We start from the raw sequence: 19,621 nt of genomic DNA, 5'->3' as shown, positions 1-19,621 counted from the left end.
GAGTGCACAATGTTTAGAAAACAGAGAAGCTCGTTTACAGTAACATTACAGGCTAAAACAACAGGCTAACCGCAGCTACAGTTAGCAACCTGAAGCTAACACAGAGACAGGGGGGACACTGAGGAAAAGCTCTTTCATCTGCTCCACAGCACACAGCATTTAAAATACTCACATTTCCAGGGTCAGAGGTTTGTTGGCGGATGGTTGGTAATGCGCCTGGATTCAGGACCAGTCTATTCACTAGCCCTCTGTTGTACTGTCCAAAGTTGGAAAAGCAGTCGGCTGTGAAGTGACTAGCACACACATGCACAGTTTTACTGGGTGTAGCTGGCACATTTCCTTAATAAATGAACTCTAGCCACTTAGGCTTGTCTTCTTCCGAGATGGGAAGCTTGTGCATGGAAATATGTGGCTGTTTACAGCAGCGGGGAAGTGGGCGGGGAGGGGGTTCAGGGGTATCAACTCCGGTGGACCAATCAGGTCAGACTTGCTCCTGATTGGTCAAAAAAGAGAATCGCTGCTGTCGGCAAATCCCTAAAATCCAAACAGCTCGTTTTAGGTCAGGATTTTACATTCACAGGCACTACTTAGTGCAGGTTTTGTCATTTAATATCACATTTTGTGGGCTGGGAGGAAAGCCAGAGACCCACACTTTTCACAAAAAGAATTAATAAAGTGATTTTTGCCTAATATGGACCTTTAATGATTTTGGTGTATAATCAAATGTTAAAACATTTCAAATTAATACAAACTGAACAAAAATCATATAATAAATATGATTTCCCCTGGGATCATTCATGTTTTTCGTATCAAATTTGCCTGACATTGACATTGAGCTTATCCATTAATATCTATGAATGAGATGCAATGTGTTCAATGATTGTTCTGCCTTTAGAAGTTGGCTGTCAATCTCTGATACCTTCAGCTGAGAGTCTCCAGTCAAGCGTGGTCGCTACTCACTCCAAAACATTGGTTGCTCTGTAACCATCAAAACTTGATAGATGTTGCCTCTGTTGTAAAGTGAACTGACCACAGAACAACCGTACATTTTTATGTTGTGAACAGATTGAATTTACTGTTATCAAAACTGTAACTCATCTGAATGTATGTAGCTAAATGCTGCTTCTGCCATCAAAATGTGTGCACATCTTTATAATCCCATAGATTTATAATCCCTCTATATGATGTTGATATAGGAATAAACAGCTCACACTGAGTATTCATGATTTAATTATGATTATTAAAGATTCAGGGCAGAGATTCAGAGTGTAATTAAAGTCTAAACCAATCAAGGTCAATAAATCCTTTGAGGGAGAATATTCACCAGTAGAAAAACTAAAAAAGGATACATGAGTCATATATATGACTCCACATTTTACATAGTATGTTGTGGTGTTATTCTAAATGAACATCTTAAAAGAAAACAAAGATAGCTTGTTTATACTCTGAGTAATTTTATAGTCAGTTGAATTTTAACAACACAGTGAAATACATTTTTCACAGAGGCTGGATACTCTTGTCAGGCTTTGCAGCATACATTATAGAAAAGCAGTATTAATGAGCTTTAGTCTCAAAGTGGGATACAAAGAGTATTGATTTGTTGCCACAGAGGGAAAATAAAAGGATCAGAGCAGCTTTTCTATTTGGGGAAGGTGTTTATTTTCCATCAATGATAATAGACTGCTCATGGTTAAGTGTGAAATTTGACTGCAACAGCTGTGTCACCTAAGAGAGGAGGTGTGAATTGGATTGCTCCTCATCATCTAGTCTGGCCCACACCAGCCGATACGACCAGCCGCCTGAGCTCTATGGATAATATGATTGACTGCTCCACTGTCTGTTGACTAATGGAATAGTCGGCAGCTATTCTGGTGAGGATGCGATCAGCGTAATTGGCGGTGGCTCCTCCTTGGTCACGGTAGGATCAAGTCATCTCCTGGGTGCAGACAGCAGCAGCAGCAGCAGGCTGGTGGTGGTGCAGCAGCTGATGGTAGCAGCCTGATCGCCCTGTGACGGTAAGCCAGCCACACAAGGAGCAGCGACACTGTGACAACAGAGGAGCCGACCACCAGGCTGATGATGACAAGAACCAGGTCCAGTTCTGATGGGTCTAAAACAGAATGGTTTAAAGTGACATGAATCTAGTGTCATGATATATTCACCGCGTGTCAGTTTAAAGTTTCATAGGTACTGCATTTCCATGACAGGAACTTTCAGCAGCAACAAGAGACTTTTGGAGGTACCCTGTAAATCACTTCAGGGACAAGGGTCTCACTGCAGTGTCTTGGGTTTATTTCATAATTCAAGAGGCCTCTCCTCCAGGGGAAGCACTTTCCAAAACAACAGGGGCTTTAGGTGTGGGTGTTGCAGCAACAAATATTTTGGATTGTTCATGTACTTACACCATTAAGTTCATTTTATCATTATATACCAGTAGGTTGAGTATGAGCACAAAGGAGAATAGTTGGATAAAACAAGATAAGCTTATGCTGAAAAAATAAATAAATAAAAAAACACATCTGGTCTTAAAATTTCAAGGGGGAGTTGATGGGCTGAAGACAGGGGTTGTTTCAAAGGAGAAGCCACAGCATAATATCTAAAACAGGGTAGCATATTGAGCAAAAAAAGAAAAAAACAGCTTTGATGACAGTTGTTGCATTTACAGCAATGCACCAATGTAAATTGTGCTGACATTTTAATTTTATCATCCTGAAATAATTTTTCCTTTTGTAACTCGATATGTTTTATAGTACGGCCACACCAAACACGAATTTGCGTCGAGATTACATACAAAGTCGATACAAAGACGCGTTTAGACACCGATTTGCCCCGGACAGTGCATTGGACGCGTTTGGGGCGTTTCCGCATTTGGAGCGTTCGCACGTTGGGGACGTCAGACGCCTCTACACTCGAGTTGGAAATATTTAACTTTCGACACAAATTCACATGAGGCTGTGCCGCGGCAGCCAATCAGCAATGACATCCCCCCACAACGTCATTGATTTGATGACGTTGGGGGGGAACTGCCACCTGCTCGACTCCAGCCCTGCTGAAAGATGGAGGAGAAAACAATCTGTGTGGTGTGTCATTATCCAGAGTGATTCGATACAACGTGTGTACTCTACAGTGACCAGAAAAAAAAGGAGCAGGCTTGGGTGAAAATCGCTGAGGAGACAGGTTTTGAAGGTAAGTTCTGTAAATATTCATTTGCCTGCACGGGTCATCACTGAGTCCGACTGTGTTTTCCTCAGCGGAGTTTTGAGCCTAATAGAGAGGAGGGAGGAGCGGGGCAGGGACAGAGCCAGGGAAAAGATGGAAGTACTCTGCGGTCCTCTCTTTCCTTGACCCCTTCATTATCCCCAGGGAGACCTCTGGGAACATGGGGTCAGGGGTCGAGGATGAGGTCGCAGGGAACAGCCAGGCAGGGCCAGGGGAGGTGGATTAGCAGGGAGAGGCAGCAGGTCTTGATTGTGATCTCCAAAGCTTTCACACACTCTCCTGTCCTGCTTTTGAAACAACAGCTCATTGTGTTTCAGATGCTCTTTAGGGCTTTCGGTCTTTAAATGAACGAGCTCTCTACTCTGCATGCGCAGTGGCGCACTAACGCGAGTTTGCCCCTCAGCTTGTCAAAATAGTCCAGCGTCTAGACTCGGGCGTTTACATGGCACAGTACAGGCGTGTGGCGCGTTTAAATTTGTGAGTTCGCATTTGGTGTTGCCACTGCATTACAGTATTTAATGCCATTAAATGTCACTCTTGCAAATTCACCCCATGCACAACATATAAATGTCATGGTGAATCTTCCTGACTATTTCCTGCTGCATTCTCCCATGAGCTCACCAAGTCTTCACAAGGAAATTTCATCAGGAAACTGGTGAGAAATAAGCCTTGATCAGTCAAGTGGGGTAATTTTGGCTGTTTGTATTCCCACAAAAATTGTGAGGAAGATTTCCAGAGTCCCTTGTATATGTGGTGTAAAGACATAAAAAGGTTCTGTGCACAAGTCGATAAACTAACTTGTTCAATCTATGGATTTCCTAAGACTCATGTGAATTCATGTTATTGTAGCTTGAAGGACTTTCCATCCTTTTGGAAATAAGCTCCTGGGACTAAAAGCCTTTAATGCTTTTTGTGGAAATGCTCTGTTCAAAGTAAAATGCCCCCTCTTAACATTTTTCTTCATTTCATTCCAAAAACATGTGTAAACCCAGACTCATACAAGCATTTTCTTCCTGATAAAGAACTAATGTAGGCTCAAGGCACTTAGCCTTTTAAATTTTTCTAAAGAAAAATACATAGTGAACACAAAGTATCTGCATTTTTGGTTTTAACTCTTATCAAAAAAGAAGTGTGTATGATTCAAGGTGGTTATTGTGAAAAATACATGGAGAGCTGTATTTTTTTCACATGATTCACTACGCCCTTTTTTCTTCCCATGCACTATATAAACGGCATGGTCATCTCTCATTTCCTGTCCTGCAGCATTCCCTGCTCACGGTCTGTTATCTCAGATTGATCGCTTTTGTTTTAAGGCACATCCAATAATTACCTAGCTCCTCAGGGAAGGTGGAGTTCTTCTCTTCTTTTAGTACAGGACCAAAGGATATGCGATTCCTTATATTAGTAAAAGCCGCCTCTGGCTCCTCAAAGGGATACACACTTCTCTGCTGGAGGCACTGCTTTAAACAGACAAGGGAAATAAGTAGTTTGTGAGTGTGAAAAATGATAGAGTGGGTATACAAAAACTTGCTTTTCCTTGTGGCATTTCTATCTTGGACTGAAGGGGCAAAAGTACAAACATCATTTTCAATGTTTTCCATATAAAGAGCTACAAAAAGAATTTTAATTGAAAACACTCAATCTTTTTACTATACATAAAAAATAATGCTCTCAGTTTAAACAGACAATCAAAGATATGCGTTCAATTTGAATGTAAATGATTGGTCTGGAGCAAATCATACAGGCAAACGCTAAGTGCAAAAACAAACAGTATTTGAGGTATGAAGGCCACAAAGATGAAAAGATTAATTTGGTAAACGAGGGAAAAGGCTGAAGATAAAGTGTAAGGCTCAAAGTTTCCTCCTAAAGATTACATGGGCTGCAGCCTCGTTTGAGAATGCATTTATGCATCAAAAACTAACTTTTTTATGATTACACGGTGAAGAGTAAAATGGTCTGTATTATTGAAAAGAAGTTTTAAAGGTAAGGTCTGTTGGAGTTTTCCTTACTTGTTTGTAAACACATATCCAAAGCACCAGCAGCAGCTCACACTCAGCCTCCGACCATGATTACAACCCCATTTCCACCAAGCAGTCTGGTTTGGTACTGGCTCGGTTAAGCCTGGTCCTGTTTGGGTTTCTAACCCTGCCCCCTCATGTGTAAGCCGGATGCTGATAGCCGCATAAGTTAAATATTAGCATGAGGCCGTAACAGCGCAACACAGTGTACCCTGCTAATAAATCCAACGAAGAAGAAAAACCAGACACAGTAAACAAAGAGCAACGATGGGAGACATCCAGCAATCTGTCTTCTTTGTGAGTAGCATGTGGCTCTTTGTTACAAAGCTCAATCAAGTTTTGTTTCAGAGAAGGCTGCCACGAGGAGCAACCCAGCCGCTGTTGCACGGTATGTGAGAATTCTTTCGACCAATCAATTGACTGCAGTTTTGTAGCTCTGTACTTACTGAAGAGTGGGAAGACTCGTCATGGTTATTTGAGGATCCATCCCAGGATTCTTCAGAAGAAACGCTATAAAATGTGTGACATGCCGTGACAAACTGAGCTGAACCGCTCCGTAGAAACTGGGCTTATGTAAACACATACACTAGCCCAGCAACCACCTGCTGCATCATGGGAGTTATTTGAGAGCCTTGAACCTGACTTGGCATGTTAGCACAAGCTAATCACTGGGTTATCTGACACAAATCTGCTCAGTAAAAAGCCACCTCGGGACGCTCTTCGCCTGAAAGTTGTAAAAAGCTTTACTTGTTTGGCACTTCGTTTCACTTTGGTTTTTCAGTTTTTCTGCTATGTCTACTATAGTAGCCATTCAGGGTAGCTTCTTCTACTAGCTAATAAACACACAAAGTCATTTATGCACTCAACGCTCTCTGATTGGCTGATGTAACCACACTTACTCAAAGTCGACAACTTATTTCGTTTCTGTTTGTTTTGTTTTTCTGGAAAGTCCTGCAGACTTCACCTTTAGAAAAAGTTGGGCAGTAGTTGTGCTCCACAAAGTTAGATGTTAAAATGAGCCTTCACTACATCTTGAGTTCACCTCTGCTCTCTAACCTGCCGTCTGATACAGTTATTCCCATCAAATCAAAAGCCTTGCCCATGACAGCAGGAGACTGCAGATGGTATTGGCTTCCTTCCTCCTCTGTAGGTGTTACTGTGTAACTTTGTGCAGACCTTATCTCTCCTCCAGAGTGAATAACGACATGACAGGTTTTTTAGTCTGCATGTCTCCAGCTGTCAGCCTCAGCCTGAATCAGCATATCTCCCCCTTATAACATCATTTCTTAACCCTGACTCCCCTCCCCTCTTTCCTATTTATATGATCCCTCGTCTGTTCGTTTGCTCCTCGTCTGTCTCCCTGTTTTCAGTGTTGCAGCTCGTGTCACCAAATTTAAACCACTCTCTGCCGCTCAATCTCCTGCCCTTTCACATTCATTACTCCGCAGCCTTACCCTCTCACAGTCAGAGCGGTTCCTCGGGCAGACGCTGAGATCACAGTGTAGGTACACGACTGAGTAATTAATCATTTGGAAGAGACTGATGGTGAAGCTGGCGCTGGTTGGCAGACTGGTGGGCAGAAGTGTGATCCCTGCTGGCTCTGCTGCTAACCTTAGACACCAAAACAAACAGAGGAGAGCCTGAACAGCAGTTGGTTCTGCAGTGTTACTTTCCCTTGAAAGAGGCATTGAAATTTAATGAGGTAACATGGTAAAATTTTGAGTATCCTGCAGGTAAATCAATAAGCTGAAAGCAGGAAGGAGAGCACAGAACAGTGAGCTATCAATATTTCATTCTGAACTGAGGGGAACACTTGAGAGAAAGCAGGTAATGTGAGGTTAAGGTCAGAGAAGACTTGATGTTGCCGTCAGATTAGTATCATCACTCATCAAGAACAAGAACAATTTGATTTCACATAAGATATTGATTAAAGGATGTTTGAACCTCTACACTTACTCTTCTTCTTTTATTTCTTCAAAATGTTTTTCCCAGGTGGACATACCTTTTACAGATGCTCTGTTCACACAGTCAACAGTCTGCCTGTTCAGATCATGATACATTTTACAGGCACTGGATTTATACCACTGTGTCTCGGAGAGTGACAGAGTGCCCTGTATTTCCATTTATCTGACTGATGCTGGCTCGGAGAGATAACACCATCAACCCACAGCAGTTCTGTTTACCAAAGAGAGAATATTACGCTCTAAAATATGAATCCCCAACTCCTTAGATTAATAGGAATTATAGCAACTCTGTCCTCCCAGAAAACAGTTTTGCAAGCATTGGGAGTCTAGCCAGTTATGTTAAGCCTCTTTAAGAGGTTAAAGGTTTGCATAATTCATGCCTTTATATGCCTTTATAATGTTCGTATAAAGCAAAAAAAAGAATAAAAAAACAGTCAAATTTCTGCCATGTTAAGCAGCATTTCATTCAGGCTTACTCAGAAAATATTTGACATGTGTGTTCACAGCCTAAATTTGATAATGACAAAGTAAAGTGAGGATATTAACAAAAAAAAAAAATCTTCAGTGTTTTGAAAAAGAGGAGACGCCTGCTTCTCTTATCATGAAGCGAAGTCCCGATGGCTGCACAGAGGTCAGTTCATGTACTGTAAATTTCCCAACATGTACCTGCTACATATTTGCCGACTCGTTTTTTTTTATTCATAGCTTTTAAACCATAGTAGAAAAGCTCTTTCAAGCTACATTTCCTCTTGTTATTTCCCTGAATTGAATCTTTTCACCTTGGTTTTGAAACCAGAGCACTACTATGGAAGACTTCCCTCTATACCTGGAGAAAAGGCAGCAGGTGGAGTTAGGGGGGTCCGGCTGGACGGTTGAAGACAGGCAACAGGAGTTGACCCCAAGGTTTAATAGACTGTTGTTTGTCTTCAGGTTTATAACCACTCTGAGGTTCCCCAGGGCCGGCACTGCATCACCAGGCTGTAAATCTCTGCCCAGGTTCAGACTCATTTCTGCTGTGTGGTTACCAGTGCCACATAGATCATCTGAAACTTCTGTTACACTGCAAAAAGATTTGGATTATTGCCGTTTGTAACAGGAAATAACAGCATGCTTGTCATTTAACAAGCATCTTAACAACAACAACACGGACAATATGGAACATTCCAATCAAGTAACTTGTCAAGGCAAGGCGAAAATATTTTTAGCAGGTTTCAGAAGGTTTAAGATTGATGTCTTACCTCTGGGGCAGTAATATATTTCCATCCATTTAGGTGTAACTCAACTTTACGGAACTGAAACTTGCCTGTGATTTTTATAATCCATCACGATGACTGATTGCAGCACTCTTATCTTAGATCAAAAGTGAGCAGGTACTGTTTTGAAACTCTCCTGCAGCTCAGAGTGAGAGCACCAAAGGGGGCTTTGACAGTGATTCAGATGAGCTGCCAAAAAGCATCTTTTTCAATAAATCCTGTAAACATGACTCCAAAGTTAAACACCACAGTGTCTCAGGATCTCAAAGGCTGAACAGCTTTGGAGAGTTAAACAGTCAGGTCAACGTGCTATTGTACCAACATTTCAAGGATTTTTTTTTTTTAACAGGTGTAATGTTTAACCTGTTCATCCTACTTTTGCACATTTTCCTAAGTTTTGATTTTTTTTTTTGCACTTTTGGTGGGACTGTTGGCATGTAAATGGTGCAGAGGATACCAAACCAGACAACAAGAACAACATCCTCATGTAAGTATGGTGTGGAAATAGATTACCAAGGTAATGTTTAGATCAACTCAAAAGTAGGGTCTGCAGGGAATTTTGCTACTTGTTAGTAAACACCAATTCAAACTTGGCTCCTCCTCCTTGGCTCAGTGCCAGCAGCAGCACCGTTTGGTTTCACTTCGGTGGTGTTTTACTACCTCCATGCTACTTGCTATGCTATAAGATAGCTTCTTTTTGCTAATCAACACGCAAAGTCTCTTGTGCTCTGGGTGCCCATGTTTACTCTCCACCCAGAAATGTCCTGTTACAACCAAAACATACAGGCAGAGGGGAGGGGCGCAGGATTATTCCTGTAAAAGTTAACATCTCATTTTCAAAAATTCCGGAAGATCCTTTCTTTAACAACAGTAGATTTAAGACAACAAAATGACCAAAAAGTCCCTTTTTAACATTGACTGTTTTTGTAGATTGGAGTGAAAAATAAAATAGATTACAAATGAAAAGCTTTAGAGCAGCAATCACCCGTATATTGGATTTATTTATTTATTTATTTAGTTAGTTAGTTATTTTATTGTTATTTTTATTTTTTAATGGCCTAAAATTATCATTATGAAATGTTTGCAGAACTGGCTCAAAAACACCCAACTGTGTGACAAGATTTACAAAAGTAAAGCACTTCTCTGAGACAGAAGTTACCATAGACTACTGAAGTGCATGATCCACCAGCAGCCAACGGTGACTTTAATGTATTATCAACAGAATCTTGGAACAAATATTTCAAAATAAGATTACCCAAAGAGACACAGGTGAGCAGGTCTCTGTCTCCTCTGTTCCAGCCTCCGTAGCTCAGATTCAGATGCTTTCTCAGGAAGTAACAACCTGTGCTTAAACTCTGTGAATGTTGTCACTCCTCTCAGCAAAGAATCTTCTGGCTTGGTTGATTTTTCATACAAATCAGCCCTGGCTCTTCTCTTCAAATGTGCTTTTGTATTTTTTCCAGTCAGGAGTGTCTGCTCAATAGCCTTCTCACTGGTTGCTCCAGGTTCAGATACAGTGACCTCTGCTGTTTCAGAGGTCTCTCTGTGAGAGTGTCTTTGTGTTGTTTTCTCCACAATCTCACTCTGCCCAAGTGTCCCCTGTCCATCTAAATAATGGTTTTCAACAGCTGCTCTCGATGTTGAAGTTTCAGAGTTCAAACTGCTGACATTTGGTGTCATAGTCTCATCAATAAAGGTGCGGTCATAAGAACTGATGACGGCTGATGACTGTGATGCACGGATGGCAATGTCGATCTGTGGTGTAGTTTTTCCAGGTACAGAACAGTCAGTGCTGCATTCAGGGCTTGCCAGACCTTTGCTCTGCGTTTCAGATGCACTAAGATTATCTCTTCCCATGTATGCAACCTGTGCTTCATATATTTCCTCTTGGGCTAAATGATACATTTCACCTGCCTGAGTTGTTGTTTTGCTCATCTCGCTTAATTTGGTGCAGCCAGTTGCCCCACACCTTGTTTTATTATTCATCTCTTTCAGCATTATCCCCATAGGTGAGACGGGATCAGCTGGCACATCCACCGCTATTGAACTGATTGAGATCTCTGTGGGTGATGCATTCTTATGCTTGACTCTTGTGTCCACATGTGGACCCCCATGTGGGAGATGTTTGGCGTCAAAAGCAGCACTTGTTGCCTCAAAGTTTCTTTTTAAGAAAAAAGAAATCCCTATTTTAACTTTTGTAGTGGCTTCACCAGCTCTGCTTAAAAACTCTGCCTGTGCACCCTGCTGAGGGTTATTGATAGGACTTGTTATTTCAATCGTGCCAAGCAAGGCATGCTGGCTTTGTTTGATATCCTGTATAGAAATTTCACGCTCAGGCTGCTCCACATTTCTTGGTTCTGTGATGTTTTGCTTTTCCAAAGCAGTTTTGAGTTTGGTTTGATTATTTGGCTGTAGCAGACGGTCAGGAGACTCCTCAGTAACAGCTGGCCCTTTTTCACTTGCAGTCAGTGCTGATTCACAAGCTTCTGGGGACAAAATGAGCCCACTTTTCCTGTGAGCCTGTGTCACGGACACAAAATCATTAGTTTTCGTAGAGGTTATCTGAAATTCAGAGGTATCGGCCATTATCTGGTTTGCAATCTGCTGTGTGGCTATAATGGGGATTTTGAGGTCACTCCTGAAATTTCTGTATGGAGGTTGAAAAGCCTCATCAACTACAGAGTCTTGTGGTGTAGCTGGATCATGTCCCTTTTCAATATGTCTGCCTGCAGGGTGTCGACTTTCAGAAATTGTTCTGTTAGACACATCATTAGTCTGGACTTTGGGTATTTCTGGCACATTATTACTAGTGTTGCCAGTTGGATCGACCACAGCTGTAGTAGAATCACTTAAAACAGGCTCCAAATCTTCACTTATTGTCTGCTCCATCTTTTGGGTGGTCTGATTCGCTAACGTAAAAGGTGTAGCAGTCATTTCATTATATCCTTCTAATTGAAAGGGATGATTATTCTCGAGAGCAGCCATTTCTCTCTTGGCTTCTACAGTGCGCAGGTCATTGTGGTTCTTCTCATTAGTGTGTTTTACTCCTGGTTTCTCAGTTTGTTTCACAGGCCAAGAGTCAGATTCATCACTGTTACTCCTGTGGTGTTTATACCAGCCAGTTGGTTGTACCACAAAAGGATAACCATACTTATTTTCTCGGTTTTCTGTCCTTTTCTTTGTGGATACATCTGACTGCTTTACGTCCAGAGTCACCATCGTTTGCACACTGCTGTCCTCCACAGCTTGATTTGTCTCAACTCCAGCTCCTACCAAGGTCTGAACAGAGCCACTCCTCTCATTTCCATGGTCAGCATCTCTTCCTGAGGCTGATGTTGTTAGGCCTGTCAGGCTAAGAGTGCGAGTTGAACTGTCACTTCCAAGTAGCATGGGATTTAGCAGCAGTGAAGTGCTGCTGAAGGAAAATTGATTGTTTCTTGTTTTGGGGCTCACTGATGACATCTGGGCCTGCACAGAGCGATGCTTGTTATCATCAACAAAAGCTTGCCAAGTGTCCACATGGGTATCTTGTTCTGTCAGATTACAAGAGCATGGCTGACCTGTGATCATGTCAAAAAAGAAGGGCAGAGGTAGCTGAGTCACGGGTCGTCCTCGGTGAAGATGCAGGCCGTGAATGGAGTCCGATAACGCTGCTACTGTAGGTATCCTAGTGGATGAATCATTTTGTAGTTGCTCAAACAGAGGTGGAGTCACTGATGTGGATTCATTTACTCCTTCAATCAGGGCAGAGGATAAAGGGCTCTTGGCACTTGCTTCATTGCTGGTAGCTTGGGTAATGTGATCTGCCTGCACTCTCTCATCAGTGGTCTGTGAAAGTAATGTTTTTTTCAGACCTAAAGTACTAAATTTCTGCTTTTCCCACAAGATCCTCTGAATAATTGATGCACTGAGAATAGAAGTGTTTACAGAAAAGTGGGGCTGAGCTTGCAAGGAGCTTGGTGTTAGCCTCAAACTCGATGCATTGATCGACAGCATGCTTCTGTTCAGATCTGAGGGAGCTGATGGATGTGTGCTGCTGCGTGGGGAAACAGATGTTGTGCTAACTCCAAATGTTGGGGCGATTTTGTGGGCTGCTTGTGGTTTTGCAGTCATAGAAAATATGAGCTTTGAAGCTTTTTTCTGAGCACTTTCTTTGGTTAGTGAAGACACAGATACATGGTTTGTGAGCACAGCTAGGCGAGGAGATGGATGGGGTTTAATGTCTGTGAATGTCTCCTTGGGGAAAGAAGTCATACCTGATATTTTTGGGCTCTGAGACATAAGAGCTGAGTGACGTGCATAACTGCTTGTCGTTTTGTAGGACAATGGCTTACTTTTCATTTGTGCAGTATTTTCACTCAGTTGAATGACCTTGTGCTCAGTGGCTCCCAGCTGTCCAATCAAACTGTAGCATGAGGGCAGGCTTGTAACTCCTCGTCCTTTGTCATTATTAACGTCTAGAGGACTAGTATTAGGTTCAAGAGGAACATTTGTTCTGCCCTCTTGCCCAGTTTCATTTTTATGTTTCAAATCTTTCCCATCTGCTATTTTCTTTGCTCCTTCCATTGTTAAATATTCTCTCTGGTTTTTCACAGCATCTTTGGTGAGAAGCAGTATTATTTGAGTCACACCTTTTCTTTCTGCACTGTCTTCACCCTTTACCTCCCATGGCCTCAGACTTTTGTTTTGTCTCAAAGTCACACTCTTTTTTCTCATGGTACTTTCCTCTGTATTTGTGTTTATCTCACGTTTGTTGGTTTCTTCCTCCCCCTGATCTGTATTTTCAGTTATCTGTACTCCGCTAGTAACCGTTGTGTCTTTTCCCCTGTCTTCAAGCTTATCGGATAGAAACAGAACTTTACTTTTGTTTTCCAGCTTTCTATCATGCGCAGTCCTCTCTGTCCCCTTTAACTTTAGCACGCCTTGAGTCTCTTTAGTTTCTTCAGTCTGAGTCTTTACTGTCTCTTTACCCTCACCCTCAGCTGATAAAGGATTATGTTTGTCATTTACTAAATCTATGCCGTATCTTACCACAGATTGACGTGTTGGTTCAGTGTGGTAACCACTACTAACATCTGATATTTTCCTCTGCATGTTCTCTGATACACCCTCTAAAACCCTCACAGTTGCTGGTCTCTTAGAAATCAACTTGCTTGATGGGGTTGTTGAAGTCCAAACAAACATGTTATTGTTAAAGTTCTGTCTTGTTTCTGAAAGAAAAAGCTTCTCAGTTGTAACATGTTTTCCTGTTGTAGAAAACAGCGTCTGTCGATCCCTCATAACAGACCCTGAGGGATCAACAGAGGGCGGTGTAATACTGCTGTTTATTGTGTTCAACACTGAAGAATCCTGATCATCCATCTGCCGACTCTTTGTGACTACGGACCTGAACATGTTCCTGGAATCTCTCAGCAAAAATAAAGGAGATATGGGATCTTTTATTGGAGGTCTTGATGTGGCTTCAGTTCGGCTTCTCAATACAGAAAAAAAAGAAGCAACTCTTTCTGTTTGAGTTTGAAGCTCAAGATTTTTTATAGATGTCATCCCTAAATGAGCATCACTTAACGTCATCATTACAGCTGGATATGATGCTCTGCTGACTCTTTGAATACTGCTGTTAGGAGCGTCTGTGATGACAGATACTCTGCTGAGTGAATCACGGCTGAAGTCTAACTCTGCCGTTGAGGGACTGTGGGAAGAACTTTGTTCATTTCTTTCTTTTGTGTCCCCGATACCTGCCTGTTTCTCAAACATGTCTTTTCCCCCTTTTGTTAATGGTTTCTTGAAAGTATTAAGTAACTTTGATGAGCCATGAAGCACTGAGATTGCTGAAATTGGCCTCTCCGTGACTGAGCTGTCCCTGAAATAGGTTTGCCTTGATTGTTTCCTGGTGTCTTTTTGTGCCACAAGCAACACCTCAGCAGCAGCCTGCATTTGAAACGCAGCTCTCCTTACGTCTGAGTGAGAATATTTGATTTGCGAATCATTGGATATGCTTTGGTTTATGGTTTCATTCAAGGATGAAGCAGAAAATTTTAAATTGTGAATCAATCGTTTCCCCACACTGAAACTGGAGTTCACGTTCTGATGACTGATCTCTTTGTCCACAGTGCCTTCTTGTTCTCCAGCAGACTGTTGATTTAAACTGTGTGATGGGGCTGTAAATTGATTGAAATCTAAAGCGAGGCCGTCTGTGGGGAGAGGGTTGAAAGAGCCATGAGGTGAAAGAACAGACGGAGTTAGAGATTTTTCAGTTGATGCTGCTCCCCCATTATTCCTGCAGGTTAAACATAAAGTTATCCCAGGGTTTCCTCTCGCAGAATCCTCACTTGTATCACTTTGGATGATAGATTGCTTCATACTGAGCTCAAACACATTTCTTCCCGGGTTTGAAATCCCCCTTTCATCCTCCCCTTCAGATCGTTTGTCATCATTGTCATTAATCGGAGTGGCTGGGTTATCAATTACAGGAGAAGATGCAGATAGTGCTGGCTCTGCAGGCCCTCTGTCAGCAGCTGTAAGAGTAACAGAGTCATTGTTTCTCTGATTTCTGTTATCAAGCAAGGTATGAAGCCAGAGAGAGGCTTTCACTGCATCTGCCAACAAATGAGCCTCAGGTTGAAAGGTGCCATTCATCATTGATTCGACTGCAGCTTGTGTGGAAGAGAAAACGATCGTCTCATTATAAGAGATCAATGGTTCCTCTGATCCAGTGTGAATCCTCATTGCTGATGAGTTGTGTCCTAATACCGTGCTATAGTTATGCCCATTTCTGAGAACAAAACGTTCCCCGTTCGTGAAGGCAACTGTTGCTGCTACCTTTGGGTTTTGTGTGGTCTCACGAGGCGCTGTTGGTACGGTGTCAAACAAAACCGCCCCTGGAAACTTGGCAGTCACTGCAACAGCTGTGTCTGGATTTGAATTTTCTTGAGGTATTGCTTTTGTGCCATGACCAATCCTGTTTTCCTTCCTCAACAGCACATCCCCTGTGACAGGTGTGCCTTTTGTTTGTTTTGTCAGGAAACCTTGGAAATCCTCTTTTTCTGCTCTGACTGCAAAGAAAACAGGAAATTGGTCACAGAAAACTTTTCATTTGGAACTAAACTACATCCACGTAAACTAAAACCAACTATTACCTGCTTTTCTTTCTAATAAAATGGGATTTGAAAGGCTTTTGCTGGTGCTTTCAGTTAGTATGCAAAACGGAAAAATTCAGTTGTATATGTATTAGCTAGTTATAGTGCCAAGAACAATCCACCATGAGCAAACTGCCATATCTAATTTATGAAAGTGACAGTTATTTGTCAACAGTAAGCTAAACCAAGGAGATTTTAAAGGTCCCATATTATGCTCCTTTTCTGCAGTTTAATATGGATCATTGATGTCTTCATGAAATGGTAGTAACATGTTTTGGTCCAAAAAGCCAATGAATCAAGCACAGCAGCATTGTTTCCAGGCTCTCATAGCCCCTCTGTTCAGAACGCTCTGATTTAGTGGGCGTGACCTGCATATGTAAATGAGCCAGCGCCGATACCGCCCCACTCTTCCGCGTCACTGAGAGTGGCACCACAAACTCCGAGTGCACAATGTTTAGAAAACAGCAAAGCTCATTTACCGTAACATTACAGACTAAAACAACAGGCTAACTGTAGCTACAGTTAGCATCCTGAGGCTAACACAGAGACAGGGGGGACACTGAGGAAAAGCTCTTACATCTGCTCCACAGCACACAGCATTTAAAATACTCACAATTCCAGGGTCAGAGGTTTGTTGGCGGATGGTTGGTGCGCCTGGATTCAGGACCAGTCTATTCACTAGCCCTCTGTTGTACTGTCCAAAGTTGGAAAAGCAGTCGGCCGTGAAGTGACTAGCACACACATGCACAATTTTACTGAGTGTAGCTGAAACATTTCCTTGATAAATGAACTCTAGCCACTTAGTCTTGTCTCCTTCTGAGATGGGAAGCTTGTGCATGGAACTATGTGCCTGTTTAAAGCCAAAAATAGAGCAGTGATGGCTCTTCAACTTCAACATTCTCCTCCCGGCTGGAGAGATTTTTCTCCAGCAGCGGGGAGAGGGTTCGGGGGTATCTCCTCCGGTGGACCAATCAGGTCAGACTTGCTCCTGATTGGTCAAAAAAGAGAATCACTGACGTCGGCAAATCCCCAAAATCCAAACAGCTCGTTTAAGGTCAGGATTTTACATTCACAAGCACTACTAAATACAGGTTTTGTTATTAAATATCACTAATTGTGGGCTGGGAGGAAAGCCAAAGACCCACAAATTTTACCAAAAGACTTAATAAAGGGATTTTGCATAATATGGGACCTCTAAACATTTCATACATATTTGATGCGTGAAAGAGCTCAGCTTCCCTGTCAGGATGTTAAGAAAAGCTCATAAATTAGTATGGCACCAGTTAAGGTAATACTTTTTAACATCTGTAAGCACCACTGTTATTTTCAAACTCTGAATTCTTCTTTGAATGGACAGAATGAATGTAACCAAACTGTTCAACCAATACCTCTCAACTTTTTTAATATCATGCATCCCATGAGTCAGCATTTCAGGCTGCAGCTTGGTGCAATTTTCTGTTTGGGCCAGCAGCCTCTTTTCTACTTTCTATTCCAGCTGGCATCCTTCCCACTGTCAGCAAAATATTCTCAGAATCATGATGGGAACTGTGATTGGCAAGTTATCTTAAAAGCCCTTATTATATGTGCTAAACTTCATGCCCCACTTTGACCACTTTCTCAGAGTTAATAACTAGAACAAAAAGTGGCTGATCTGGTTTTTGCAGATAAGCGGCCAAGCTGTACTGGACCTTTTAAGAAGGTTAATCAGAAAGTAAGCTAGAAGTGAGGTAGCTATTTGCAGAACACTATCAGAGAAAGGTATCCAAGGTGCTGTAAGAAAAAAAAAGTCCTTTTTTGTTTCGGAAAGTCCACAATAAATACAAAACTTCTCTGAAGTATTCAAATATTAGCTGTATATGGGGGCATCACTGAATTCTCCTTTTACTTATTTAGTTTTCCAAACACTGGACAGTCCTGTAAAGTTAAAGAAGGAAAGAGAGTCCCACAGCTTGCTGCATTAGCAGTCAATCAATCATATGTATTCATTTTAAAAAAGAAGGAAACAAAAGAATAATAAACACTGAATTCTGGTTCAAAGCTCAAATCTCATTAGTATTTTGTTTCTTTTATGGTGTTTTAATTCATATTAGTGGCTTATAGCTGACCAACCTGCAAGCTTTTGTCCACAAAGTGATGATTTGTCTTTTGAGCAAAGATGTTTGATGGCAGTTCCCCTGTTAATCATTTCATATAAACTTTTTCAGAGCTTCCAGCTGTGATTAGATCCTCAAACAAACTGTTATGCCAACTCAAAGCTTATTCAAACAAAGTTATAATTCTAAATATTGGATCAAATAACAGAGTAAATGTTGAACCTGGAAGTAATTTACTGTTTTATGCACTGGCAGCATCCTGAGAGTGAAGTTGGCTTTTTCAAACAAAGAAGTCCAAATTTAGGCTTTGGCTCCTTTAAAAATCTTTCTTATGCATCTCTTCTTTTGGTCCTTTGGTTAAAGATTGAGGTCCCTTTTAGTTTTCCATCACTAAAAGATGTAATGACAGGCTATCATCAATGTGTCAACACAGCATCAGTATCACAAGGGGACAAACTGTGATAATACATTTCTGCAGCCTGCAGAAGGCTTCAGTCACAATACACAGACACACCAGGTCGAAGGTGGATTTATGCTCGTCCTTTGTTGAAGTCCTTTGTTGTGTCCTCATGAACGTAGCTACCAGTATCATAGAAAGTGGTCTATATTTCAGCCTATGGTACCATCTGTCTAGTGTTGTGGACAGTATATGAGCTTGAAACATAAATTCATCTGACTGGAGGAAATCATTTTTGAAGGACACTAAAGTGACGACTCAAAATTCTTCTGTTTCTAACTGTGTGAAATGAACTTATTCAAAGCGAATTTAAGGTTTAAGAAAGAGAAAAGAAAAACTTTTCTCCACATTCAAAACTCAACAAATATATATAATGATTTTAGAGATTAATGATGCAGACTCCTCCTGGTGAGAGACTGATGACTTTGACATGTTTGAGTTTTAATATTTCCACTGTTTGTTGAAACAGTAATATGAAATGAATATGAAACTGTTTTCTAATTAAGTGTGTTTTCAGGTGTTGTTGCTTAGGCTCAAATTGTACAAGGTTAGGTACTGATAAAGCCTGTTTTATTTAAGATAACAATCAGTCTGAGCAGAAATTACCCAATGAATAGATATTGAAAACAAAAGAACGTAATTATGAAGACCGTATTGTACTAATGAGTTTTTTTCCTTCACATTATAAAGGATAAGATAACACAGCAGAGGGCAGACCTTCTGTTTCCCTTGTCAATTAGGGTAATAAATTACTTGTTACTGTAGTTCATGTGCACAATTACAAGACAAAATGGATATTTTCTGTAATTTAAATGAATGTCTCTTTCCCTTCAAGGAGTAATGGCAGTCCAGAGCTATTTAGCAATGACTTTGGTGTGGAAAGGCAGAATATGTAAAAATATTCAGAATTAATATCGCCTTAATGGCCTACTCATAAAATTCATAGAATATTAAAAACTGTGATACATTTGAGCAATAAACAGCAGACAGAACGAGCCAACAACACACAGGGGATAAACACTGAAAAATAAGTACTTACCTGAAAGCAGGAAAAATCCAACAATGAAGCTGTAAAACTCTCTCATTTTCACTCAGTTTTTTCTCGGTCCATAACACAAACCCAAGTATCCAAACATTATTTCATTTCTAACTGAGCAGGCTGTGTCAGCTGTTTGCAGACACACAAAGATGGGGTCAGACTTTACAATGGGGCTTATTGTCCCATTCAGGTCACAAATACATGGCTTGCATGTCTTGGTTACAACAGGTGAAATGCTGTCATAACTACAAAATATACAAAGCAAAGAGATAAGCACACAGAAAAAAATCTGTCACTAATTATTAATTAATTATTTAATTAAGTAAGTAATTAAGTATTTTTTTTATTATTGGACCCAAATTGCATGTGAATTACTGAAATAACTACATAAGTTGACTGTATTTGTCTGAACATTTTTCTCTTTTATTTGTACCCTTACAGC

General features: G+C 41.1%; 1 protein-coding gene across 2 annotated transcripts; it reads right to left on the bottom strand.

The window, feature by feature from the left end:
* Positions 1-1,398: 1,398 nt before the first annotated feature.
* Positions 1,399-13,728, bottom strand: LOC141798208 (uncharacterized). Of its 2 annotated transcripts, none has more exons than XM_074680036.1 (4): positions 9,710-13,728; positions 6,692-6,848; positions 4,550-4,679; positions 1,399-2,110 (listed from the first exon to the last, which is right to left on the bottom strand). In XM_074680036.1, the coding sequence occupies exons 1-4, from the start codon at positions 13,636-13,638 to the stop codon at positions 1,914-1,916; spliced, it is 4,413 nt and encodes a 1,470-aa protein (XP_074536137.1). In that variant the 5' UTR covers positions 13,639-13,728; the 3' UTR covers positions 1,399-1,913. The 2 variants fall into 2 exon arrangements, with proteins under 2 accessions (XP_074536137.1, XP_074536138.1); XM_074680037.1 differs by having other exon boundaries at positions 4,550-4,676.
* Positions 13,729-19,621: the final 5,893 nt, after the last annotated feature.

The sequence above is a fragment of the Halichoeres trimaculatus genome, unplaced genomic scaffold (genome assembly GCF_033239565.1).
Source record: "Halichoeres trimaculatus isolate MK-OKI-2021-1 unplaced genomic scaffold, fHalTri1.1 fHalTri1_scaffold_9, whole genome shotgun sequence".
NCBI lineage: Eukaryota > Metazoa > Chordata > Actinopteri > Labriformes > Labridae > Halichoeres > Halichoeres trimaculatus.
Note: the sequence above shows the minus strand (reverse complement) of the source record. Positions and strands in the feature narration are given on the sequence as shown.